Source organism: Mus caroli, chromosome 2 (genome assembly GCF_900094665.2).
Source record: "Mus caroli chromosome 2, CAROLI_EIJ_v1.1, whole genome shotgun sequence".
Classification (NCBI taxonomy): domain Eukaryota; kingdom Metazoa; phylum Chordata; class Mammalia; order Rodentia; family Muridae; genus Mus; species Mus caroli.
The window spans coordinates 154,079,620-154,106,582 of NC_034571.1; the positions used below are offsets into that span (position 1 = coordinate 154,079,620).

At 43.0% G+C, this 26,963-nt stretch overlaps 1 protein-coding gene across 12 annotated transcripts in view; it reads right to left on the minus strand.

The window, feature by feature from the left end:
• Positions 1–26,963, minus strand: part of Ptprt (protein tyrosine phosphatase receptor type T) — a 1,083,833-nt gene that overhangs the window by 668,904 nt on the left and 387,966 nt on the right. For 11 of the 12 annotated variants that reach the window (XM_021156881.1, XM_021156878.1, XM_021156880.1 and 8 more), the window contains exons 5-6: positions 19,268–19,383; positions 3,896–4,070 (exon numbers count right to left, since the gene is read on the minus strand). In XM_021156881.1, coding sequence (XP_021012540.1) covers positions 3,896–4,070; positions 19,268–19,383 — 291 coding nt within the window. Of the gene's footprint in view, positions 1–3,895; positions 4,071–6,260; positions 6,312–19,267; positions 19,384–26,963 lie in introns of those variants that run through there. The other variant, XM_029473988.1, reaches the window with a different exon arrangement.

Sequence of the window (26,963 nt, forward strand, 5' to 3'; positions counted from 1 at the left end):
CCCAATTCCTAGGCCCTCCAATATAAGTAAGGCGGCACACCTCAGACTCAACTCTAACCTCAGCTTTCCCCTTAGAGTGGCCCTCAGCTCCTCACCCCTGCTGAGATGGCTTTCCCAGAGAACAAAGAAGTTGAAATAAAATTAGTATGCACACCTGAAATTAAGATAAAATGAGATAGCATATGTGAAGGGACTCTTCTGGATTCATGGGACCAAGCAAATGGCTTATCACCCACTCAACATTAAAATGTGCGGGAAAGAGGCACTAAAAAAATGTGAAATCCTGTGCCAAAAAAGTGGATGAATTTCATCAAGGTGTCATTAAAGGGGGTCAGATTACAGAAAGTCCCAGTGCACCATTGTCTGCTGTGGGGATGCCATAGGGTCTCCCCAGCATATCTCAAAGGAGAGAGCATGGAAAGGGAGTTAGGAAGTAGCAATAGCTTCTGGGCCACATTGTCGTACTCGGTCAATACATCTGGGACCAGAGCTGATACCTGCCACCTTGCCTTAACTAAGCCTCAGTTAGCACAGCCAACAGAAGACAGAGCACTGTTCCCATGGCCACCTCTCCAGGCCTAGGTAGTCTTGCTTCTGCAAGCCCCCTGCCCCAGCAGCCTATGAATTATCACTCTCCCCCACACCACTTCCCCCTAGAAGACTCGGGGAAAGAACAGAGCAAGCATTTTTCTGTTAGTATAAAAAGTTGGGGGTGCAGCAGTGACTCCTGTAGTCTGTCCCGCCCCCTCACCTCCACTTAATGCCAAGCAGGTATATGCAAGGTGCCTGGAAGATGGTAGCAAATGTAAGAGAATAAGGCATTCCACTGCAAGGCTCCCATAGCAGAGTGGGAAATCAACCTTGAAAAAGCACAGTGAGTGGTTCTGGCCACCACTCAGGAAATGACACATTCATGGACTATTTGAAAGGCTTGCAAAGGCCACTATGTCACATGAATCAATCTCATGAGGCTGGGGGCTTGGAGGGGGCAAAGATCTAAGCCTAACATTATCAAAGTGCTGGCTTCTTTTATACATTAATGGCACTTCCCGTGAATGAACTTAAAGGTGCTTTTTTGTTGTATTATTTTGTTCATGACCACCTTATTTGTTGATCTTCGGCTTAAAGGTTCATAACATTCTGGTAATGAAATAAATGCCTGCTGAAGTCAATAACTCACTCACATATCAATCAGACCACAGAAATCTGAAGGTTGAGACTCATGAATTGATGGGACCATGCAGATGAAATTAGTCAAACATTAGCAACTTCCCAGGTCCAGTGAGCATAGAACCCATGCTAGGGATAACCCTTGAGTGGGAACAACTTATGGAGTCCAGATATCACCCTCCCTCTACCAGAGCTTAGGTCCCAAAAGGGAGACAGATGAAGAATATGCAGAGGGAAGTGGCTCTTGTGAAGTGTTATATGAGCTATGGAGGTGAATTATCTACTTTCTGTACTATGATAAGATGCCCTGTCAAAATCTATGTAAAGGAGGGTTTTGTTTGGTTCCAGAGTGAGGTCCATCCTGATACGTAGTCATGGCAGCAGCGACTTGAGGCAGCTGGTTACATTTCATCCACAGTCATGAGGCAGATGGAAACAATGAGGGGACTCACTTTCTCCTTCTTATCCACTCCAGGACCTCAGTGAATGTAACAACGCTGTCTTCAGTTAACATATCTTCTCCATGTTGACTCAATATGGATAATGCCTCACAGGTGCATCCTAAAGGCAACTCCTGATAGGCACAGCCAGAGACTTGTCTCCTAGATGATTCTAGAGCCTGTCAAACTGACAATCAACCGAAACCATCGCTGCAGGAAAGGAGGCAAGGTGATGTAAGTGACACTACATCATCTTCCACTTGGATATTCACCTAGAGTCAAGACAGGTCAGAAGAGAGGGTCCAGGGGTCCAGACAGGGATCTCCATTTGGATCCCATTACAGCCACCAGTGAAACAGACCCAGCCAAGAGGATGCAAAGTTTGTCCACCAACCCACGCTCAAACAAAAACAAAGCAACAGCAACAGCAGAAACTCATTGTCTTCTGAGAATCAAGCAATTTTTTCCCTCCCTTCCAACACAGCAGGTATTATTCTACAGCTGGCATAATATGAACGGGTTCATTATTCCATTCACTAAATATTGCTATACTGAAATTTTAATCAGTGAACATAGCAGTGATCAAATGAATACATTCATACACTGTTGCTGCCTGCATAAACCATCAAGCCCTTCTTCGTACTGCAGTACAGAGAAGAAAAATCCATAAAGATGTTCATATGCTTTGGCCTACCAACTCAACTTCCTGAGAAATTGATCTAAGGAAAGAATCTGGTTCTGTATAATACAAAAAAAATTGGGGGTGGAGGGACTGTGCAGATACAATAATTGTTGCTCACTCAAGGAAAGAAATACCAAAACAGAAACACCTGGACATGCTTAACAACTATGGGGATGGAGACCTTTGAAAAGAGGAAGATGTCATAGCATCAGTAATAGTGTCAGCTCTTGGAGCCTCTCTTTGAGATGGATCCCAAGTTGGGCCTATGGGGTGCTTACAGACAGGAGCCTAGCATAGCTGTCCTCCAAGAGTCCCAACAAGCAGCTGACTGAGGCAGATGTAGATATTTACAGCCAACCAATGGACTGAAGTTGTTGGTCCCTGTGGTTGACACCTGTGGTTCCCTACCCCAGTAGGGAAAGGCTGGAAGAAGTTGGGGAGGAGGGCAACTCCATAGGAAGACCAGAAATCTCAAATATCCTGGACCCCTGAGATCTCTTGGACACTGAGCCACCAACCAGGCAGCATACACTAGCTGGTCCAAGGCCCCCAACACATATATACCAGAGGTCTGCCTGTTCTGGCCTCAGTGGGAGAAGATGAGCCTAAACCTTGAGAAACTTGAGGCCTCAGTGAGTAGGGAGGCCTGGCAGAGATGGGGAAGGGTGGGATGAGGGGGTGGGAACATCCTCTTGGAGACAGGGTGGGGGAGAAATAAAATGAGGAACTTTGGGAGGGTGGACCAGAAGGTAGATAACTATTGGACTGTAAAATAAATAAATAAATAAATTAATTAATTAATTAAAAGTAATTTTAAAAGGAGGAAAATGCATTGGATGGTATTTGTATCAGTTACTTTTCTGTTGATGTGATAAACATGTGATCAGAGGCAACTTAAGAAAGGAAAAGTTTGATCGGGCTTGAGGTCATAGGAGGGGTGTCCTGACTGGTGGGGGGCAGGGTATGGCAGCTGGCAGAGCCAGGAGATGAGAAACCACACCTTTAATTATAAATACAAAGAAGAGAGAGCAAACTAGTAGTTAGCTAAGGCTGAGGCTATGGCCTCTCAAAGCCTGACCCCAGTGACGTACTTCCTCTAGCAAGGCTCTGCATCCTAAAGGTTCCGCGACCTTCTCAAACACCAAGTTTGCCAGAAACTTGAAGTCAACTTTTCAAGGCAAATAAGCACAAGAAAACTGATAACCATCCACTTAAGACCATCTGGGAGGTTAGGATCATCATTTCAAAAGGCTTTCTGAAATATTGCCATTATACGGCACTTCCGGTTAAAACCCCTCACAAACATTTCAGTGGAACATCACTAAAGCACAAAGGACATGTGTTTATCTTGATCTGAAAAATAAATTTAAGTCAAATTTGGAGGTTGCCTCTGTGTGTGTGTGTGTGTGTGTGTGTGTGTGTGTGTGTGTGTGTGCGCGCGCGCGCGCGCGCAGATAGTGTTAGGGAGATCAGTGATGGGGAACCTGTCTTGAGCTGTTGGGGGAAGACGGAAGTAACAGGTAAGAGAAGGGGCTTGCTTCGTAATAATAGAGAAGGTCCTGTAAACAGCCACTTGGGAAAGTTGTAGCACAGTGGTACTCACCTTTCACAATCAGCTCTGCATAGTTGGACACACCAGACCCACCATCTGAGCGGATCACGCAGCGATACTTGGAGATACTGCGTTGAGAGGTATCTGCCACACTCACTGTGGCTGAGAAGCGCCTGTGGTTGACCACCCGGGTGACCATGAGGGCTGTGTCTCTGCCATTCCATTGCTGAGGATACAGGAAGGGAAGGGGAGAAGAAATCTTAGCATCACAGGCTTCCTGGAAACCATCAACAGACCTCACGACCCTAGCATGTTCCTGGGGCCCAAGACTTTCTTGAAACAGATTGACAAACAGTTTCTATGTCGCCTGAACTATGGTTCTGACTAAAAATAAACAAATAAGTCTAAGCCACTGAGTGTACTAGCACATGTCGGTCAACCCAGCACTCTAGAAGCTGAGACAGGGGCCTTACAAGATGGAGAGCAGCCTGCATAATTAGACCTCTTCTCAAAACATATAAAGGATGGAAGAGAGAAGCTGATTTGAGAAGAGGGATGCTTGATTGGAAGGATCTGGAACAAAAGCTCCAGCTAATCACCCCAGCTCCTTGTTTGGCATACATTTGGACTTAGATGCATTCCTTTAACCTTCCTCCCTCCTATTTCCCCTCATCTCATGAGCAGAGTCCACGGTGCTTCCCCCAATACAGACTGCAACACATTAGCAAACCCCAGCCCATGCAGAGCACTAGCAACCAGCCTGGCTTTGAACTCCTCAGCTGGTGATCAATATCTTACCCACCCATAGACTTTGAGCCCACCCGCACCAGGCTGTCACTATAGATAGGGGATTGCCTACCTCCCCTCTTTGCCTCGTGCTCTCCTCTGCCTCGAATGTTCTATGTGTCTGGGAACAGCCTCCCTGCCCCGAAAGTCTGTGTTCAGCTCACTCTCATCTCTGGGAAGTTCCCTCATCATTCACACCACTATCTCAAAGCCAGCTATGCTTCTCTGTGTTGTGCAAACTTTCCACACATCCTGGTCCATGACTGTTCCCCACTTGAGATTATGGGTCCCCAAGAGACAAGACCCCCATTCACTTCCTGTGACAACTTTACCAAGATTTGCAAGATCGTGGCAAATACACACAGGTGTTTGTCTTCAGCAACCTGAGTTTTAGGTGTGATGGTCAGGGCTAAATATATTCTTTTAGTAGCAAGCTATAATAACTGGTAAGGCATGCATGTGGATGCATTTTGAGTGGATATTTACTAAGTATCTAGTATGTGGTAGACCCTGAGCAGGGTGCTTTTATATAATTCTCCATTTTAATCTTTGCAGCCTGTTGAGGTGTGTATTATTGCTGCTCTTCTCAGAAGAATCAAATGTCATAGAGGTTAAATAAATATGCAGAGCAAACATGTCCCTCATCCGGGCTTTCCAGCATCAAGTCAAACACTTTCTCCTAAGACTTTCTCTCCATTGCCTGCTTTAATGTAATTTTTATCTCTAAAGTGAAATGGAGGGTTTTAATTGTCTGGTTTAATTTAGAGAAACCTGACAATTTATGATTCCCAAACCCCAAGTCTTTCCACATGTGATCTCTGTTGCTTCTTTAATGAAGTAAATAATTTCTCCATGTCCATAACCCATTTTTTATGTCATTTTTACAACCTATCTCCCATTGGGGACATGTTAGGATGGGGACATGGCTACAGGCAGGACCAGCCACCTGATCAGCTGCATGGTGACTCATGAGACAACTGAGGATTGTCAATGTCACAAGGATACAGTGAACCAAGAATTAGGGAGCAGAGTCACCAATGACCCCACCAAAGGGAAGGACCTGCTTCAAACGAATCTGCAGAGTAGAAGGAAGCCTTTCCTTCAATTTGCTGTTTTAACGTCCTTAAGACATCTGTCTCAAACATGTATCGCCTCCACACTTCAAATACTAAAATAAGGTCACTCTTGAAAGTTAGGACAGCAAGAGAGGTGGCCGTAGCCTTCCTCCCATGCCATAAATGACCCAGAGTGACCAAAATAAAGCCATGGAAGGTTCAGAAGGCACCAAGGACTGTAGCTATCAATCACCTGTGTATGCCTTGGGGTATCCTTGCAAGAGATGACACAGCTTAGGCCCAGGTATGAGAAGCTACCAAACACACACACACACACACACACACACACACACACACACACACACACACCTTTCACATCAGTGTGATAAGGATGTAGAGAAGATGCTGGCAAATAGGAGAATTGAACCCTGATTTGAAAAGGTGAGGAATGAACTTCAGAAGATATAAAGTTACCCAATGGGTCCCTGTTGCCCATTTTCTCATCAAGGCACTGCAAGAATACCATAGTAATGCAGAAAACTCTGTGATGAAAGATTAGATAGATAATGTCCAACCTGATCCTCTTCTGCACCTCTCTTTCCTTCCATACACAATGGATTTGTCAAAAATCCACCACCAGTGGGGTCACTGCAAGGAATAAATGAGATGGCACACGAAACATTTAACACATAAAGGAATATTCTGGTGTTACAAGAGTTTTGCAAATTGACCATGAAATTAGCAAAAAAAAAAAAAATGCTGTCAGTGGAATAATATCTCCCAAAGACACCCATACCTAATATCCTGAAGCTGTGAATATATAGTCATACCTGGCAAAAGAGGCTTGAAAGATGACATAGTGAAGGATGCTGAGGTTGGAATGTCATTTGGGGTTATCTACCTGGGACCAATTAATCACAGGGTTCTCATGTTGGATTAGGGTGGGGTGGAGTCATGGGGAGGTGAGTGAGAATCAGAGGAGGAGGTATAGATGGCAGGGTAGATCAGAGGGAGGCAACCACTCACTCTCTTCAGAAGGAGGGAGTCAGGAGGTAAAGCAGAGGCTCTGGGTAACATAATAAGAGAAGGGGAACAGAGTCTCTGCAGACCCTTACAAGCATGTCCAACCTTTCATCATCGTAAAACATCATCATCTACAAAGTTCATGTTCAAAAACCTGTGCAATCAAGGTTGGAGAGATGGCTCAGCAAGTAAGAACACCAGCTCTGCCTGAGGACCTGGCTTCAATTCCCAGCACCCCTACAGCAGATCATAACCATCCATAAGTCCAGTTATAGGTCATTCACTGCCCCCTTTGGCTACCTCAGGTACTGCATACACAAACATACATGAAGGCAAAATCCTTGTACCCTTGAAATAAAAATGAATATATTCTGAAATTAAAAAAAAGGACAATGAAAGCAAATATAAAACAATTGTGAAATCCTCACAATTTTTATATTTACATTTTTGTGGTGGGTTTCATTCATAGCTATCATTGGCCTTATACAATCTTAGGGGTCACAGGCTGGGCACATCTTCAAGGAAGACAGCCTACCAACATCTCAATGCTATATGCAGAACTCACTGAACCTCCTTTTTGACTGCTCATCTCTATGATGGCAGAAGAAATGAATTTGTTCTGAGCTGTTAGGTTTGTAGAATTTATTTCAGGGACGATGGGAAACTAATACTAAAAGAAAGGGCTGGTTAAGTGCAAAAGCTGCATTGTGCACATTTACATTTTATCTTGATGTTGCCTCCCATATTATTTACTTATCTCCTTAATGATGTCAGATTCTGGCAGAACTGAAGAGGATTAAGTGCCTTCCCCTGAACCATTCACTTTTTTTTCCACCTTTTTTTTTTCTGTTCAGCTCCTGAACCGAGAACCTTTCTCCCACTGAAGGATAGGAAATTGCAGGTTGTCTTATAAAATCTCAGGAAAACAGGCCTTTTGATAATCATACTTGTCATATTGGGAGCAGGTAACAGCAGGGCAGGGACATGCAGGAGGGCCCAGAGTCCAGGCAGAAATAGTACAGTGATGGACTGTGGGCAAGGAGAAATGGAGGTTAAACTCAGGGATGAGTCCTGATGGGCAGAGCATGGTAGTATGACTGGCTCAGACAAGGCAGGGAAGGGCAGGCTAAGGCTAAAGGTCAAAACAGACAAGCAGGAACCAAAGACTCCAGAGGAAGAAATCACAGAAGTACTACAAGCCCAGGCCATAGACACTCCAATGAGAAGGGCCCTGAATGTCTTCAAAGCTATGGCCATGTGGAGAAGGGATTCAAACACGGTGACTGTGTAAGAATCACATGTCACAGCTACTGTCACAGTCCCAGATAAATGCCAAATAGGGAATGCAAAGGAGATAACACAAGGGAATTTGGTTAAACAAGGGAAAAAAATCAGAAATCTAGGTCCACGGGCTTGACTGACACAGGGAACATCTTACTTTCATTTCCTTTGCTGTGACAAAACATCTTGACATAATGGTAACTTAGAGGAGAGAAGGGGTCTATCTGGCTCATAACTCTGCATTAATTTCATCATATTAGGGAGTCACAGGCAGAAGTTTAAAGCAGCCAGTCACATTCACAGTCAAGAGCAGGAAGAAACGGAATGCATACCTGTTGATCACTGAACTGGATTTTCTATTCTTCTGCAGTCCAGGGTATAAAACAGGGAATGGTGACTCCTACTTTCAGACGGGGCCTTCATTAGGCAATCAAGACAATTCTGTATACAGACATTGCCTATGGGCTAACACCTCAGACACTGAGATTCAAGATAATGGCATGAATACTTGGCACTGTGCATGTCACCATGCCATTTTTGGATTGACCATGCCATGTCTGATACAACTGTCATTCAAGTAGCTGACTTAAGGAGCTGTTTGTTTGTTTGTTTTAATATTAAATTCAACAATTTCTGAAATGGCCCCAAACACACTTCTGCTATTTTGTACTATATATTTATATCATGCAGAGTTCTTATCATTGTCAATTATAAAATTAAAATATTGGTCGACTCTGAAAAGTATTGAAGAGGCTCTCCATCCTGGAGGGTCACATATTCAGCCAAGATTTAATTTTTTATGAAATAATTAGTAAGCATATCCACTTGATTAGTACTCAGATTTGCTTTCATCTTCAATATAAAACCATATATGTGCCAAGCATTTAAAATATTTCCTTTTAATTTCTTGCCAGTGAATGTTTGTTTTGTGTGCCTAACTTATAGATCCTATACACCAAAGGAAAATGTTCTCAAAATAAAAAGATGTCACCCTGCCTAAAACTGTTGCCCAAGGGCCAACACTTGAACTTCTGGCCAGTTTTAAGTCCTAACAAGATGAGGGAACTTAGCCTTGGCTGATGGGGAGCTAGAGGTAGCTTGCATGCACAGGCTCAGGGGATGAGAAATATGGCTAGATAGTAAAAGCATCCATGGCACCAGGCATATTCCTACCTCTTCCCTCTCCTACAGTAAATTACACACGATGCCCCTGGATTCCAATAAACATTGCTTTGAAACCTACAAGTCCTTAGACCTGAATATTTTGCTTCCTTGGGTAGTGTTTTGTTGTTGTTTTTGTTTGTTTGTTTGTTTGTTTGTTTTAATGGAAACTGACTGTGGAGGAAAATTGATCACACAGAAAACTCAAACATTCTACAATGAAATACTGTTTCCTAATACACGTGTGCGCGCACACACACACACTCACAAGCACACACATAAATTGCACAACTAAATTGGATAAATATTTTTGTTCAATTTAGGATTAATGGGAGCACTGAAGTCAAGCAAATATGATTGTGTTTTTAAGATCTTAAAGCCATCTCATCTATTGCCCAGGCTAGCCTCTTAACATAACATAGCCCAACCTGATCTCTAGCTCATGAGGCTGCTAGCCTGGAACCCCTGGAATATGGTTGTGTTACCACACCTGGCCCTGGATAGCCTCTTTGAGGGCTTGGTTTTTACTCAGCACTGTGTTCACCATCTAGCTGGGGATTACTTCATCCTTTTAAAATCCCCGGAAAAGTTCTCAAAGGGTGGTCCCTGAACTGGCCACCTCAGTAGCTCTGGGGAACTTGTTAGCAGTGTAAGAGTGTAGGAGACCTGCAGCTGATATCCATTTGCGGATGCTGTTTATTGGTGCTTGGACTCGGAGTTTTCTCTTCTTTCCCTATTCTATTATTAATCACTCTGGAAATGTACTCATTATTTTACAAAACAGAAAACGAGAGACTGTGGGGTGTGGAAGGTATAATTTCTGCCCAGAGGAATATGCAGGCTGAGTAAAGATTCCAGCAAAACAACAAAAAGGCAAAAACATAAACATGAAGGGGAGCTCCGAAATAGCCTGCTTCACAGAGGAAAAACAGGGTGGGCGTGGAAAGAGGCCTGCTTTTAGAATAGCCTATGACAGTGTTTCTCATGGCTGCTGCTCAGACTGGCTTACATTACCATCCCCTGCGAACTAGAAACATGGGCTCTCTGGCCCTGCCTTAGACCTCATCAATTGGGAACTCAGATTAACCCTGATGCTTGATAAAGTATGCCATGGGTCATAAGTAACTAATAGTCCCAATGAAGCAGATGTAATGGAGAGCATTTCTGTCCCCAACACTTGGAAGAAAGACACAAGAAAGCAGAGTGTCTGAGGCTAGCCTAGGCTATAGAGTGAGCCTCTGTCTCTAATATATTTGAAACCACCTTAAAGATGAAGGGGAAGTCAAGAAATATAGCTTCGAGTAGAGAGACCTTATTAAAGTTGCAGATTGGGATTGTCCGGTTTGGTGAGAAGGCCTGGCATCCTTCTTTTTTTTTTTTTTTTAGCAAGTTCCCAGGTATAGTGAAACTGGGCTGTGAGCCCCAGCAGAGCACAGCTTTATGTGAATTTCCTGAGGGAGGAGCTGCACCTCCTTGCTGATCTATTCCAGGAACAGGCCATTCACCATCAGCACCCGTTTGCTGTCCAGTATGTAACAGGCACAGTCAGACTCAATGGCTCTGTAATGGAAATAGACCTTGCAAATTCCGGGTACTTTTGTTTGTTTGAAAAGCACCTCATTTCATCTTGCAGGAAATGACTGCTCTGTGAAAAGCAGAGCAGTCTAGTTTTCTGGAACCAGTTGAAGTCTCTAAGTCAGAAACACACAAGTAAGAAGGAGCGTGGTGTGTGTGTGTGTGTGTGTGTGTGTGTGTGTGTGTGTGTATACAGGTGTCACAATATCAAGGTATAGCAGCTGATAAAACTACAGGCAAATAATGTTTTTTGAACCCAAATCCATCAGTCTAGACCCATATTTCTCAGTTTCCAGTGTCCATCAGGATCATATACAAGGTCATTCCAGAGGCTTGGGATGGAGTTGAATAATTTTCATCTCCCATAGCTTCCCAAATGATGCCATGATGCCAGTGCCACTGACCTTGGTCTGGGGCTCAAGAACTCGAAAGATAATCTCATCCTTAGTCCTTCACAGGAAAGCAAGTGGGCAAATAATACCCTAGAACATACAAATTAAACGCTGCCTTCTATCTAGGACCAATTCCTGGGGCTGAGCATTTTGTTACTGCATCAAAGGATCAAAGGCACCCATCTTCAGGAGAAGGCTAAACACAGCCCAGGATAATATGCACAGCCACATTCCTGACCTTAGGATGACTAAGTTCTGATTATAGGTTATTGGACATTCTGTCTGATTACTGAGGTAAATGGTGCTGCATCGGGTTAGAGAGGGGCATATATACTAGATTATCCAAGGGTGGGATACATGTCCTGAACAGAACAAAAGGATCTTACAGCCTAAACGACCTTCTGCTCAGCCTCATGTTTATCAGCATCTCTCTAAGGGTAACAGTTGCCTGAGAAATAAATGTCTCTCTGTCTCTGTCTCTCATCTATCTATATGTATCTACCATCTTTCTATCTGTCATATATGTCTATCATCTACTTGTCATGTATCTATCATCTATCTATATATCTATATATCTATCTGCCATTTTCTTCACCTATCTAATCTATCTATCTACCATCTATCTGTCTACCTATCTATCTATCTACCTATCTATCATCTGTCTGTTAGTATGTCTGTCTGTCTATCTATCATCTTACTCTTGCTCTTGTTCTGCCCTGTAAAAGCAGCTTATATTCCTCTTCCTCTGGGCTTATCTCATGTGGGTAAGTCAGCTCCATTGAAGAACACAGCCTAGATATATTTATACTTTGGTATCCTTGTGCCAAGTACACACTCACCATCAAGCAGGACCTCTCTGTCTAGGGACCACCCAGAGAAGAGGCCTACCTAACTCATAGAGCACACTTCACTTGCCCACTTCCTAAATGACTATCAAAGTATCTATCCTGGCCTCACTGTTTTACTGATCCCTCTCTGCTCATTTCTTGTGTCATGACATTATTCCTTTCACAAAGAGATAAGACATAGCTCAAAGGAATTAAAAAAAAAAAGGGCTGTCAGCTGTCATTATTTCAGAGAGAGGAGCCAGGCTTGCAATTGGTTTGTAATTGGCAGGAATGAGGACAATACTGTCTTTAATAAAGGGAAAATGTTGCCTGTTCTCCACAACAAATTGGATGCTCACTACATAGGAAATATTCTAATACAGTGTCTTGCAAGCTAGTTTGAGCTTCAGAAGTAAATATTAAAAAAATGTAAGTAAATAAATAAATAATCAGGTCCAACATTTTCAGCTGAAATGGTCTGATTGCTCCAGGAGTCTCCCAGCCAGCAAATATTTAGGTGACATTCCTACAATCCACTCATAATGAATATTCTTTTTACCCTCCGTCCTCCCTGCAACGCTATGACATTTGGAAACTTACTAGAATCATGCCCATCAATTCTCTTAAGAGCACATTTGTACCTTTTTGGCACTCTCTAAAGAATAGCTTTTGATTATTCTTTATTAAAAGTTAAAAGAAATAGAAGTAGACATAAATCATTTTTGATTAGCTGTACTGAAGCCCTTCCAAAGGCCCGCTGCATTCATGGCCAGCGGCTCATTTGGGTCTGATGCCTGAGTCCAGAGCTCCTGCAGACTCAGAAGAGGACTGGTGTAAGCCCCATGGGGGGCTTCAAGCCTACAACAAAGTAGATAAGACAAGCAGGTTGGGAAGAGCTTTCACGTTTTCCATCTTCCAGCAATAGCCTCCTTTGATGGTGAATGCTTCACCATTCCAAACTACACTGGGAGGCTCCTTCCTCTGAAGTTACTGCTCCTATTGAACGTGCAACCCTCCTGGCCTTCCTGATCTTGCTGCCCCCAGCCACACCATTCTCACCTTGTGATGAAATAGTTAGCTGCCTTGCTCAAGGTCCATCTTCACCAATGGAAGGTGAACTCAGGGGAGCAGGGAGAAGAGGGGTGGGGCAAAGATTGGTCCCTAGTGCTCTCTGATCTACCCCAGCTCCTGGCCAAGCAGAAAACCAGGTCAGTTGGGCTTAATCCTAAAAGCATACACAGAGAATGGGCTGAGAAAAGACACAGGAAAACAGCAGGAAAGAGAGACGGAGACAAGGGAGACATTCTGGGTCAGAGTTTGTCAGGGCCAAAGGTGAGCTGCACAGGGAAAGGAGGAAGGAAGCCAGGACAGGAGGCACAGATGAAGTTGTTTTCCATTCGTCTTTCATAGTGCAGGACCCTGAACCCAGGGCCTCAGCACACATGAGGGAAACCCTCTACCTGGAGTTTCATCCTTAGCCTGAGCTATTTGTTGATCTTCAGCAAATTTCAGGTGAGGAGCAGCAGAGAAGGTAAAGCATGAAATATCAGAGTCATGGCGCAAAGAGAGAGAGAGCAGAGCAGACAGACAGACATTACTGGGTTTTATGGTTTATAAGTTTATAGCCTATGTCTCAATACTGCTTATTAATAAATTCTAATGTATAGTCTTCTTAGCATAATGTTCCTCACCTATGACACAGATCTCCCATGTTGGAACTTTAATCTACACCCACTCCCACCCCCAATATCCCTATGAGGGACAAGGGACAGGAGCATAAGAATGAAGCACTCCCTGACTGTGGTGTCAAAAGTAGCAAGGCTCCTCATCTCTGAACCAGGAGACTAGTGTCTTCTGCCAGCATCTATGAAATGAGAGCCAGCAACCTTGTTAACCTGCAAATCAGCTAAAACAATCTCATTACACTGACTGTCCCATGGTTTCAGGAACCCCAGAGGGCAGGGAGGTCTTCAGAGAAGAAATATTTAATGTCATGAAGGGCCAAAAGAACAGTCAGGCATGTACAGTAACCCTGCTGATGGTGGTGGTTTGACTTAGAACATCCCCGACTTCACAGCAGTGTGAAAGTGATACATATTAAGCAGGAATTGCACTTCAAATTTTCAATTGCCATTTGTTCTTGGGCTAGCAGTATGTGCTTCCCTACTGTGAAGATGATGGACAACAGCCAAGAGCCCCAGCTTCCAGTCAGTCAGCAATGAGAGAAGAAGCAACCAGAACTCCATAATACACTGCACTGCTGAGCTGGGGACCTTAGCTTGAGTGTACTAAATTTACTCTAAATGCCATTCGCACTCAGGATGGGCTGACCAGGCTCTGACTCCATCCTTAAGCCGAGGAACAACATCTGTATAAGGACCAATAAGTATCCCTTGGTTTTAACAAGGAACACACCGCTGATATTTACAAGCATAGCGTATAAGAAGAGATGGGACTGAAGAAAAACCACCTTGCAAATATCAGCCTTACATTTATGAAGCATGGCTAAGGATGAGACCAGAAAGAGAAATAAAAGGTAACATCCAGAGATGTTAGTTTGAGTGAAATTCCAAGCATATTTTATTTTACTGATTTTCTTGTAGATTTAGGAAGTTCAAATTTACGTAAGTATTTAGTACAGTGAATATAAAATTAGAGGTATGAATGTATGCTAAATAAAGAAAGTTGGCTGTAGGGTGTGTGTGTGTGTGTGTGTGTGTGTGTGTGTGTGTTGAGAGGACAGAGGCTGACATTGCTCCATATTTTACTTTTGAGGCAAGGTCAGTCTCTCTCTCTCTCTCTCTCTCTCTCTCTCTCTCCCTCCCCCCTCTCTCTTCCTCCCTCTCCCTCTCTCTCTGTCTCTCCCCCTCTCTCCTCTGTTTCTCTGAGTCTCTTTTTTTGTCTGTCTCCCTTTCTCTCTGTGTTTTTGTCTCTGTCCCTCCCTCCCTCCCTCCCTCCCTCTCTTTCTCCCTTTCTTCCTCCTTCCCTACCTCTCTCCCTCCCTCCCTGAACCTATATTCGTCTGACTCTGTCTGATTCATCTTGGATGGATGGCCAGAAAATCCATGGATCCTCTTCTCTGTGCCTCCCAGTCCCTGAGATTACAAATGAGCATGGCTCCTGAGGATTGACCTCAGATCCTCAAGCTTTCATGGCGAGCACTTTACCCACTGAGCCATTTCCCCAGCCTGAAGTTACATTTTTCTTACTGGGATCCAGCTGCAAAGAATAATTAGATTTGGGGTGGCAAAGTGACTTGGTGAATTAACTCAAGGCTTTAGGATACAGCCCACACCCTTATCCTGGCTCTCCTTCTCAATCTCAATTTGACTCTGAAGTTCTCTTTAACCCCACTGATGCACAATCTCTTTGGGGCTGTTAACGTCAGCCTTTTGAAGGATGGCAATGAGCATTAAAAATATTTTGTGTGGTAACCCTCAGGACATGCCTACCATTATGTGTCGTCTCTAGGCTTTATTATTGTTGAGTTTCTCTGACTACCATGTAGAAGCCCTATGCAGAGGGACATTGAGTTTGGAAACAGTTGGGAGAGGAGAGGCTTCATGCAGTACTCTCTGTTTGGGTAGCCAGTGCTTCCCCATGGGATCAAGTAACAAGGTAACAGGAAGCAATGCTGCTATGTAGACAGACAGATGTGCCTCTTTATCTTACAACCAGGTACCACTGATCTGGAGGGAAGGGCTCCCAGAACAAGAACCTTGTCCTGTCAAACCCTCTCTGGTGCCTGTGATTGTCTCAACCCATACACAGACCCTGCTGAGATCTGCACAGAGCATCTGGACACAGGCCTCATTTCCAAGGTGGCAAGCATTGTTGGTTGTACAGTCTCTCAGTGGAAACTCTTTCTAGAGAGATCTCAAAGGTCAGCTTCATGGAGGAGCTGACAGGTTTGCTCTAGAGTCCCTGGAGAGTGGGGTGAGGGTAGAGATAAGAAAGGAGGACACATCACAGAATATTCTAAAGACCCACATGATGGATAGTATGCCCAAGGGAAACTGCTCTGAGTCCTTACCCAGAAGCTAGCTCTTCCACTACAAATGGCTACTTGATGCTAGGAAAGGCTTTCTGCTAACTCTAGAACATCTATATCTAGGGACAAGTGGCCATTTTGCTCCTTTTTAAATGGCATTTGCTTTTGTTTAAGTTAGTTCTTTGTATTCGTTTTTAATACTTCAATGAAATAGAAAAAAAGAATAAACACACATAATCTATTATCACAATTAGTAATATTGATATATGCTTTATAGTACTATTTTATATATATATATATATATATATGTATATACACACACATACACACACACACGTATATATCCATGCATGACATATAGGGTCTGTATATATGTTATACAAGTAAATGTATAACTTTGTACATATTTATATATGCATATGTGTTTTTTCATTAAAATATTAAATATATCAACTGTTTAATAGCTTGCACTTTTCACTTAATTATGTACTATGAAAATGCCATTAAGTCTCTGTCTACTATCTCATATTTAATTACTTCATCCCAGTATTTACTTAATTATTCCCTCTTGCAGAACCCTCTAGGTCTTTCTGGTCCTCTGTCCAGTTGTATATAGTTGCAGGTAAATCCCTGTCCCCATTTCTGGCTCCTTCCTTAGAAAACTGCTATCAATGAAACTAATTTTGGAAAAATACACACATTGAAGGTTTTAGATTTTGTGGGCCTAATTATATCCCAGAAATGATGGACTTGTCTATATACTACATGTGCCTGTGTAGACGTGTGTGTCCTGTTAACTCTGTTACCCTGTGACTACTACCATATAGCCAACAACTTCCAACCACACACAGTGTTGTACCTATGTGTGGAATTTTACTAGTCACACAGGCCTCTGTCAGAATGCCCAGTATTTGTGCCCTCCTTCGCAATATTCCCTGAAATATGGAGGAGTGAGCCGGTACTCAAGGAGATTTCCTTGCAGGAATAGTTATTGTATCTATTCACTTGCTGTATTAAGTTTAAAACCTCCCTGGGTAGAGATAGATTAGCAGAAAGCTGGGGACCCCTGCCTGAGCTGTGTTTCCCCCCTTTCCTTCTACCACCTCAGCCTGCTTTCACACAGAGTATTATTATGATGTGAAGCAGACCCACAAAAGCCACTTGTGTGCCCTCAATAAGACTGTGGTAGAGGATGCTGCTCATTACATCACACAGTCTTTGCTTTATGAGGGCTCCTGGGAACCATTCCCTGTCTGGCCTCTGTGTGAACAACAGTTAGAATTTTCCTGAGCAATTGGGTCGTGTTTATCTCGCAGACATTGTAAACAGTATATCTGACAAGCTTCCTTTATCCCACTGGTGGCTGTGGCGCTCAGGCGCCCCACTGGTGACCCTAAAGCCAGCAGTGGGAAGGAAGAAATGTAGTCATCGCCTGAGAAGCAGTTCTCATGTGAGCTTCCTGTCGTGGGGTGCTTCCCTTTTAATTTACACTATCTCATCTTGCTTTGTATCCGCTCTAAGTCACCTGAAAAACATTGAAAAGTAGATCGGTAAATAAAATCTGAAAGACCTCGGTGGTGCGTATTGCTGTCTATTTTCTTCAAAACATCCATTGGGCTCAATTTTAACATCCTCCTGTGTACAAAAGTAAGGCTTAGTGCACACCAGTCAGTATGGGAGCAATACTGACCTTACAATAATTGGAATGCCCAAATAAAGTAGCTGAAAAATATTGTGATTGTCCTACATCATTCTTGTGAGCCAGTGGAGTCAATGCCATTGAAATGGCATGCGTCTTCAAAGCAAAATGTACTTTAATTACAGTGAAAAGAGTCAATAGCACTACTCAGTGTTGAATGACACAGGAGGAGGGATGGAAGTACCAAGGAGAAACTGTTAGTGTCTGAATGAGCTTTGCCAGGGAGTTTGCAACAGCAAGAAAGAAGGTTCAACTTTAGGAGAGAGATGACAGGAGGAACTGCCATCAGAATGGAGATAGATTCTACATGGGCCAAACAACAGCAACCAAATAAAATAAAATTAATCGATCCAACAAATAAACAAACATGCTCAGTGGCAATGGGAAAGGGTTCAACTAGGTTTAAAAACAGCTCTTTGTTCTTCAGAAAGTCAAACTCACATCTACACAAGACCTGGCAGTTTCATGATTAGATGTCTGCCCAAGAGAAATGACAGAATATGTATACACAACGTGGATGTGCACACTGTTTACAATAGATTCTTATTAGCAGATAGAAATGGGAAACAATGCAATGGGTAGCCATCAATAGGTTAATAGATGAGAAAATCATGATATGTGGTTTATTATAATATTTCACTATTAGAATAGATTAAGAACAAGCTACCTAAGTTAAAAATTTGATATAATCAATGATATAAATGGACCTCACATTAGAATTATTGAGGAAAGACCTTAATACTGCTTGATTCCATGCTTTCCCCACCGTGTGTGTGTGTGTGTGTGTGTGTGTGTGTGTATGTGTGTGTGTGTGTGTGTGTGTGTGTGTGTGAGAGAGAGAGAGAGAGAGAGAGAGAGAGAGAGAGAGAGAGAGAGAGAAGGTGATCTTATGAACATGTCATGGAGAATGAACCTTAGCTCGATCTTCTGTATTGTCCCAGAACTTTATATTTGTATATATATATATATATATATATATATATATATATATATATGCATTCTCATTGACAAGAGCCTGACAATGTCATCACAGCAGATGCTCTCATTCTGTGTCCCATACCCTGACTCTGTACCCCACCCAGAGAAATGCTCTCTCATCTTGCTAAGCAAGTAGAATCAATGAGCAGAAAAGAAACACAGGTAGATTCAGGATTAAAACACTGTCCTGGTGCACTCTATTCAATGATGGACTCATTTAGCCAGAGAACAGACTGCTCATTTCAAGGACATTTTCCAAGAAAAGAGTAATGGTCTCACCCAGAAATCCAAGTCCCTTTTAGTCATGGATTGATGACATCACAAACCTAAACCCTAAGATACTCCATTTGTCTTAGCTTTAGTAATTGTAGCTTTAAAAACAAAGTTTTGTTAGAGAATGCTTGGTGGGCAGTTTGTATTCACAAACTCTAGAACTAGAGCTTTTAGATTGCCATTATCTTCTCTATCTATAAAATGCCAACCTAGCTGAACAGTCGATATGAATCCACAACAGCATGATTGGAGAGCAATGTCCAAGGAGCAGAGATATTTAAAAATGGCCGCACCCCTCCCCCACCACACCCTTTTTCAAGGCACATAATTTCTTCCTTGCAAAGGGAGGAAATGGTGTGAACAGGGTCTCTCCCATTCTTACCTGGAGCCAAAGTTTGTCATGCTGGGACCACTTTCCACCAGCAATGCACTGAAACGTGGCGTTCTGCCCCACATTCACCTCAACGTTTTGGAGTCGCAGGAAATGAGGTGCTTTTCCTAAGAGACAAAACCAAACACAGAACACATGAGGACAGGATGCAGTTGCCCATACCGCTTCTCCGTCAGGGGCAGCAGCCCTGGATAGGCCTGGAGATCCTGGAATGTGTGGCTGAGAAGATGCCAGGTTCACATGAGACCAGATGGGTCACTACAACATGAGGTCCATTCTGTGATCTTCACATATTGACCTATTTAAGCCTTGTGACGTCTATGAAGTTCACAGGAGAACATTCCCTGTTCATAGGTCAGAGACCTAAGACTCTGAGCATTGTAAAGTTTGGCATAATCAGGCATCCATAAAATTTGGGATCATAAAATAGCAAGACATGAATCCTGTCCTATGAGACCCTCAATGTTCCTATGACTAGCTACTGTGTAATCTCTCTTTTAACTTGGCCCACACATCACTAGAATGAATCTAAAATGAATGTTACCCCTGGGAATGACAGATGAAAAGAAGAATCATAAAACCCAAAGTTCCTCCCTTGACTCTGCTGATGGTGATGCTGATGCTAATGATGCTGATGATGCTGATGCTGAATTTGTCAATGGCTACAGACAAAGAGTATAGTAGGATAAAAGGAGGAAGAAACTATAGTGTTTGTCATTTACTGAATATTTCTATATGATAGATGCCATGGCTAGCACTTAAAATTTAATGAATATGGTGCAACTGGCCCTATGATTCACGAATATAGAAGCAAAGAATTCTAGAGAGCTAGCCATGCTCACAAAGGCACAGTTTGCATTCTCAGCTTTTCACTGTGGCACATCCTAAGTGTGGGTAGGAAGTGAAACACAAATTCTGAGGCTTGGGCACATGGATAAAAGTCTTCAAATGAAAATCAGCATGTGAGGTAAGCAGACCCAGGGTTAATCCTGGGTTTCAAGTTGGATGACTGAGTTCAGCTCTTCCATTATTTGTGTGGCCAAGTGTTCCTCTATATAAGTCCCTCATAAAACAGCAATATCAGGTCTCCATTAGCTGATAATTAATGAATGACAGGAGGAGTGAATTTTGTCATTGAGTGCAATGAAGGTCCCCTACCACTATTAATAAAATCAGTGATAAACTGGGCATAGACTACTTATCCCAAGTGGGGCTAATGGAGGGGTCTTAGAAGGCCCAGAACATGGAGAAAAATAGGAAGAATAACATGTACTGAAAAGCCCACCAGTGCTAAGCAGTAGTCTTAGTTGAGGTTTCTGTTGCCATGATAAAACACTAAAAATAACTTGGGGAGGAAAGGGTTTACTCCATCTTACAGCTTGTAGGTCATCATTCAGGAAAGTCAGGGTAGGAGCTCAGGACAGGAGTCTGATGGTAGGACCTGGGGCAGTAGTCATGGAGGAGTGATGCTCACTGGCTTGCTCCTTGCAGCTTGCTCAGCCTGTTTTCCTAAACCATTCAGGACCACCTGCTTAGGAGTGCCACCACCAGCAATGGACTAGGCCATGCTACATCAATAATTAATCAAGAAAATGTCCCCACACTGCCCCATGGGCCAATCTGGTGGGAGCATTTTTCTCAAACGATTCCCTCTTCCCAAATAACTATATCTCGTGTCAAGTTGACATAAAAACATCCAGCAAAACACTTTGCATGTTTTATCTATCCTAATTTCATGGTATCCCTGAGAAGCATATGCTAAAGGGCAGAAATTAGCATCAGCAAATCCAAGATTGTTGTGACAGCTATCTTAATTGTCAATGTGATGTAATCCAGAATCACCAGGAAAGATGATCTCAAAGATGTAGGGACTATGGACACTCAGTTGACCAGTGCCCATGTCTATGAGGATTACCCTTTCCTAAATACCTTTGTTAATTTATGAGAATTTCATATAATATAATTTGATCATATTCACCATCAGCTCCTCCTATATCCAGCCTCTTCACCCTCTCTTCCCTCCCTCCCTAAATTTGCTTTCACCCATATCTGCCTCAAGTCCTGTTTATGTTGCCCAACTACTTTCAGAACAAGAGTCTGCCATAGAGTGTGGTCTACCTACCATGGTCATATCATTGAAGAAAAAATAACTTTCCCTCTTCCCCTATCTATGAAGCGCATGAACTCCTGGGCTAGTGGTAGAATTTCATACCATCTCCTACCTTCATCCTGGAATTGTATTTGGCTTGAGCTTGCACAGGTCTTGGGCATGCTGTTGCAATCCGTTTGAGGTCATATCTGAAGTTGCCCTGCTGTGTCCAGAAAACACTGCTTCCTTTATGTCATCCACTGTTTCTGGACCCCTGAGCCTTGTGGGGAAGGATGTGATGGTATGTATGTATGTATGTATGTATGTATGTATGTACACACCAGAATCTCATGTTTTCTGCACACAGAACAGCCAAGAGTCTTTGTGTGCATTGCTATCTGCAGCAAGGAGACGCTTTCTTCTGGATGCACTGGTTTATAGCAATAAGTCATTAGTAATCATTTTAATACTATACATTTGTTAAGCAAAATGGTACTATCAGATCTTCCCCTAGAATCTGTAACCACAAGTCCTTATTCCTGTTATTTCAGGATTAAACACTGTGTGAAACTGATATTTTTTTCTGTTTTTGCCACATTTCTGGTTTAATTAATTTTCTCCTTCTGTATCATGCATAGCACTGCTCAGCATGGTGAAAGCTTCCAGGTCAGTACCAGCTTAATTTCTCATATTCTAGAGCCTTCAGAAGTATGGTCTTATCATCAACTTCTAAAGTCTATTGACAATAGCTTATAATGCTTGAGGTTCTATGGGACCCCATTGGCTAACAATTCAAAAAGAGGTAACCCTTTCTGTTACTTGGGGATTTTATTTGCTAACATGTGGTCTCTAATTGGGGTACTGTCCTCCTCTTGCAGGGTAACTGTTAAAATTCTTTGATATTACGGCTTATGTATGTATTGAGGGAGCCTGGACTGTAGGGTTCCATATAACTTTCTTCAAAGGCCTTTACTTATAGTTTCCCCCTCCCAGATTCCCTCCTCTCCATTGTCCTCCCACGCCCCACCCAAATTTAACCCTTCCCATCCTGTTCTTCCTTTTTAATCCTTTATAGTAGTGTTCTGTCTCTCCTCACTTGAAAGCTCCCTTCCTCTTGTGGCCCCTTACTGATTTCTTAGTCTCTCTGGGTATCCCAAACAAGGCACACACATCTGACTCAAAGCTGACACCCACAAATGAGAGAGTAGATGTGACCTTTGTCTTTCTTGACCCGGGGTTATCTTACTCAGAATCATTGTTGCTAACTTCAGCCATTTGCCGGAGACTTTCATAATTTCATTTTTTAACAGCTTAATATTTTATAAGTTTATCTTTCTTAGTAGCTCGATATTCCATTGTATAATGCCATATTTTCGTTATCCATTCATCAGCCGAGGGACATCTAACACTGTTTCCATTTACTAGCTGAGGTGGCCAGAGCAGCAGTAAACATGAATGAGCAAGCATCTTGTAATAAGATAGAGAGACCTTTGGTATATACCAGGAGTGGTATAGCTAGATCCTGTGGTACAGCTATTTCCATCTTCTGAGGATAAATTTTCTTCCACACTGATTTCCATAGTGGTTGTACCAGTTTGCATTCCCACCAGCAGTAAATCAGTGTTCCCTTTCTGTAGGGGATTATCTCAATGAAGCTAATTTATGTAGGAAGATATAGCCCAGTATGGGTAGGGTGCCATTTCCAAGACAGGGGTATCCTACATTTTTAAATGGAGAAATCGCGCAGTGGAGAAATCAGCAAGCAAGGATGTGCATTTTCCTCTGCGCTTGACTGAATATCTGCTTCTCACCCATCTGCTTTGAATCCCCGACTATGATAGATTGTAACCTGGAATTTTAAGCCAAATAAATTCTTTTCTCCTAAGTTGTTTTTTAATCTGGGTATTTTATCACACAACAGAAATGAAACTATACCAGGCACCAAAGCTACAGAGTCAGAAACAGTTCCAAACTCAGTTTCAAACGAGCCGCCCTACTGCCTTCCTGGCCTTGAGAGGGAAGTTGGTATCATCAGACAGCCTCACAGTGCAGAGAAAGAACTTCCAGGGCAGATGGTGGTGAGTCTCCTGGCTTCTCTGTTTGCTCTCAGATATTTTACAAGGACCGCAGTCCACATTACCTTCCCCTGTGGATGTTTTGAACGGTTTGGTCTACCAAAATGTGCCACCACCAGGAAGACTCCAAAACTCAAGGACTTCAGTGTGATCAAGGACACTTGCCATGAGAAAGTATATACCATCTGCTCATGTTTTTAAACCAGCTGACAACAGTTCAGATGCTGTTGTCAGGACCCTGCGGCTAAGGTGTCAAGGGTCCAAGGCCCAGGTGAGGCCACTTCTGCTGTCCGTCTCCTTGTTCAAGATTCCTGCATCTACCAATGTGATAGATGCCAGGCTGCTCTCGGGTTGCTTGAAATTGCTGTCCTTTGGTGCTCCTGTATAATTTTGTGAAGCTATTTTTAGAACTACCAGTTCTTCAGCCACAGATGGAGCAAACCTTATAGGTCTGATTTTGCTTCAGTTATAAAAGGGAAAGGGACACCTTTCCTATATAGGGAGGGGGTGTATGTTGGCTCCAAAGTTAAGATGTCCTGTGCATTTTACCAAAGCCCCTTTTTTCTTACACTCATGTGCATGTGACAAGTGGTTTAGTTTTAGGACACGTGCAGTCAGAACTAGTCCTTCTTTGGTCATTGATTGGCACCTGCCTGTTTCTGACTCTCCTCTCCTCCCACTTCAGCCCCATAGTTTCATTCTGGATTCTTTCCTTTTTACTCCACCCCCTCCCTCCCTTCTATATTCAGAATGTGGATATTGAATGTTTCGGGTGTGAAATTCCGGGGAAACACTAATAGCCCTGATTTCCAGCAGACACATCAAGCCCGAACTCTCACAGAAACTAGACAGCTATCAAAATTAACAAAGCGATTCCACTGTAAATCAACACTAACAAAGTCACCACCTTCTTGCTTCCTCCCTCTCTCCTCTCTCTCTCTCTCTCTCTCTCTCTCTCTCTCTCTCTCTCTCTCTCTCGTTTCCCATTTTGGAAAGATATTTCAGTAAATAAGGAGAAATGCTGTGGTCAAAGTGAGGACCAGTATTTGGCACCCATTTTAATGTTGGCAAATTAAGGTGCAGTGGATAAATAGGGGAACTAGAGAGACCTCACACTGTATTGAAAGGGAGGCTCTGCTGCTAAAGGCCAGCAGGGAGTAGGGTGGGGGTGGGAGTACCTTGCTCACAGCTGTCAGTCATCAGATTTCTCCAGAAAATAAAAAGAGAAGTCTGTGTTTTAGGTGAAGTCTTCCACCCAAAAACCTTGACTAAGTTTGATGAACACACCACAGTCTTAGCTAAAGCCATCAACAGTCAGGGCCCACCAGTTTGTGGCCTCTGGTAAGTTGCTCTTATGTTCAGTCTCCTGGGACAGTTCCCACTGGCCTGTTGGGCCTTCTCTGGGCCTGTAAATCCAGCAGTGAGGCTCCTCTCTACACACACTGTGGGAACCACTCAATCGCAGGAACTTTTCTCAACTAACCTCTCCTTCTGCACTCTCTCCATAGACGCTTAACTCTATTCTCCAAGGCCCTGGATCAGCCATGTCTCATGATCAGTGAGTGTCTTTCTGTTGGGATCCTCCTTGTGTTTGGTCTTGTCCTGGAGCCTGCTTTTCTGACCCTCCTTCCATCCCCAACTCCAGTCTGTTCATTGGCCAATCCCTTTCCGTCATTATCTGCCTCTGCATTTCTGCGAATGAAATTATTATACCAATTCACCCAACCTCCAGCCAATAACAAGTGACCTCGGGTCCTCCAAGCAGCCACCTGCCCAGCTTTAAGCAGCCCCCACCCCACCCCACCCCGCCCCCACCACCATCCTCCTTGAGACTGATTTCCTCTAAAATGGGAACCTGCTGAACAGGGTTAAGACAAAACTGGTTGTGTATTTGGGGCAAAATGCCTTGGTGCCGGTGACATTTAAACTCCTGCAGATGTCAGTGCAGCATCTGAAGACGTATTATTGTGCCCTTTATCTCGCTCTTTAAACCTGACAATGCTCAGCAGGGAACCACACAATTGAAGTGAAAACTGCTACATCCATTAGAAACAATGTTGCTGGTGTTCTGTGGGCTGAGCGACAGGACCCTGCGAGGCTGTGATGGGAGCAAAAAGAGGTTGGAAAAGTCAACTTGGGAGTTAGAAAGTTTGAAGCTGTGTGGCAAAGTGTGCTGACATTTAACAAACTTATAACCGCAGAGGCCCCTGCTAACAGCTGACACCAAGACACAGCAGTGGATGGTGGCTTTGGCCAAACTACTTTTGGAATAATAACAACCACAACAAAAAAAGTTAAATGAGCTATAAAATATGGATGAGAAGTTTTCCATTATAAAAGAAAATAATATACTTGGAGGATAAGGTCTGGCTTTTGGTAACTGTTTTGGAATTTTGAGATAAACATTTAGAGCCAGCTTCAATGTATAGAGGATAAAATTGCAAATCAGTGATGATTTCTCTGTCCACAACTTTTAGAATAATTAATTGAAACATTTATTGATAAATTCTGGCCACATGTCAATAGGAAATATTTTGAAGGACAGACGTGGAGACTCAGAACATTTGAAGACATAATGAAATGCATCTTTTTCTGTACAGATAACATCTGAAAAACTTTTGAGAGAAATTAATTCAAAGGCTGAGCTTTTGGGGAAAACACAAGAGTGTATCAGACAAATCAGAAAGTTAAAACCCATAAGCAGCCCCAAGGTCTGTGGTGAGCACTTCAGAGGTAGCAAGAATTCTCAGAGATACAGAGGCAGTCATCTGTCTCCCAATGCAACCAATCAAATAAGACTAGTTATCTTCAGGGCCTGAATGCAGCACCCTTTTGCATGTCTGTTTCTCCATGGTGCTTCTATCTTCCAGAACCTGGTACATGAAATGTAACCGAATCTAGGAATAGAGCCTTGTAGGAACTGATCAAGTTCAAACAAGACTGTTGGGGTAGACCCTGATCTAATCCAACTAGTGTTCTTACAGAAAGAAGAATTGTGGACACACAAAAGGACACCAAGGACTTACACAGATAGGAAAAGCCCATGGGGAGGTTGTACTGAGGAAACCATTTGCCAGCCCAGGAAGATGATCTACAAAGGCAAACCTTTAGCACCTTAACCTTGACTTCCTAGCCACAAGGGCTATTGGAAAATCTAGTGATCACTTAAGCCACCTAGTCTCTGGCACGTCCTGGTGGCAGTTCTTGCAAAGCAATAAACCATCTGTTACATATTATATAAATGCAGAGCTGGCTGTTTGCTTTTTGATCTCATTCACTTTGACGGAGTCTTGCAAAGACAGACAATGAATTTGTCTTATGTAGTTCCATAATCCCAGACACTGAGTACAAGCTCAATAAATGCTCCCTGAGTGGTGAGTGGCTGACTCTTCACAATCCTGCTCCAGGTCACCCCTGCTTTTTGCATAGCTCTAGAATGCTCTTTCTTATAGTTTCCCCATCCTTCCTATGGGACTCAAACTCATATGCTGCACAGCATCCTTTATGAGTTAACTAAAACTAT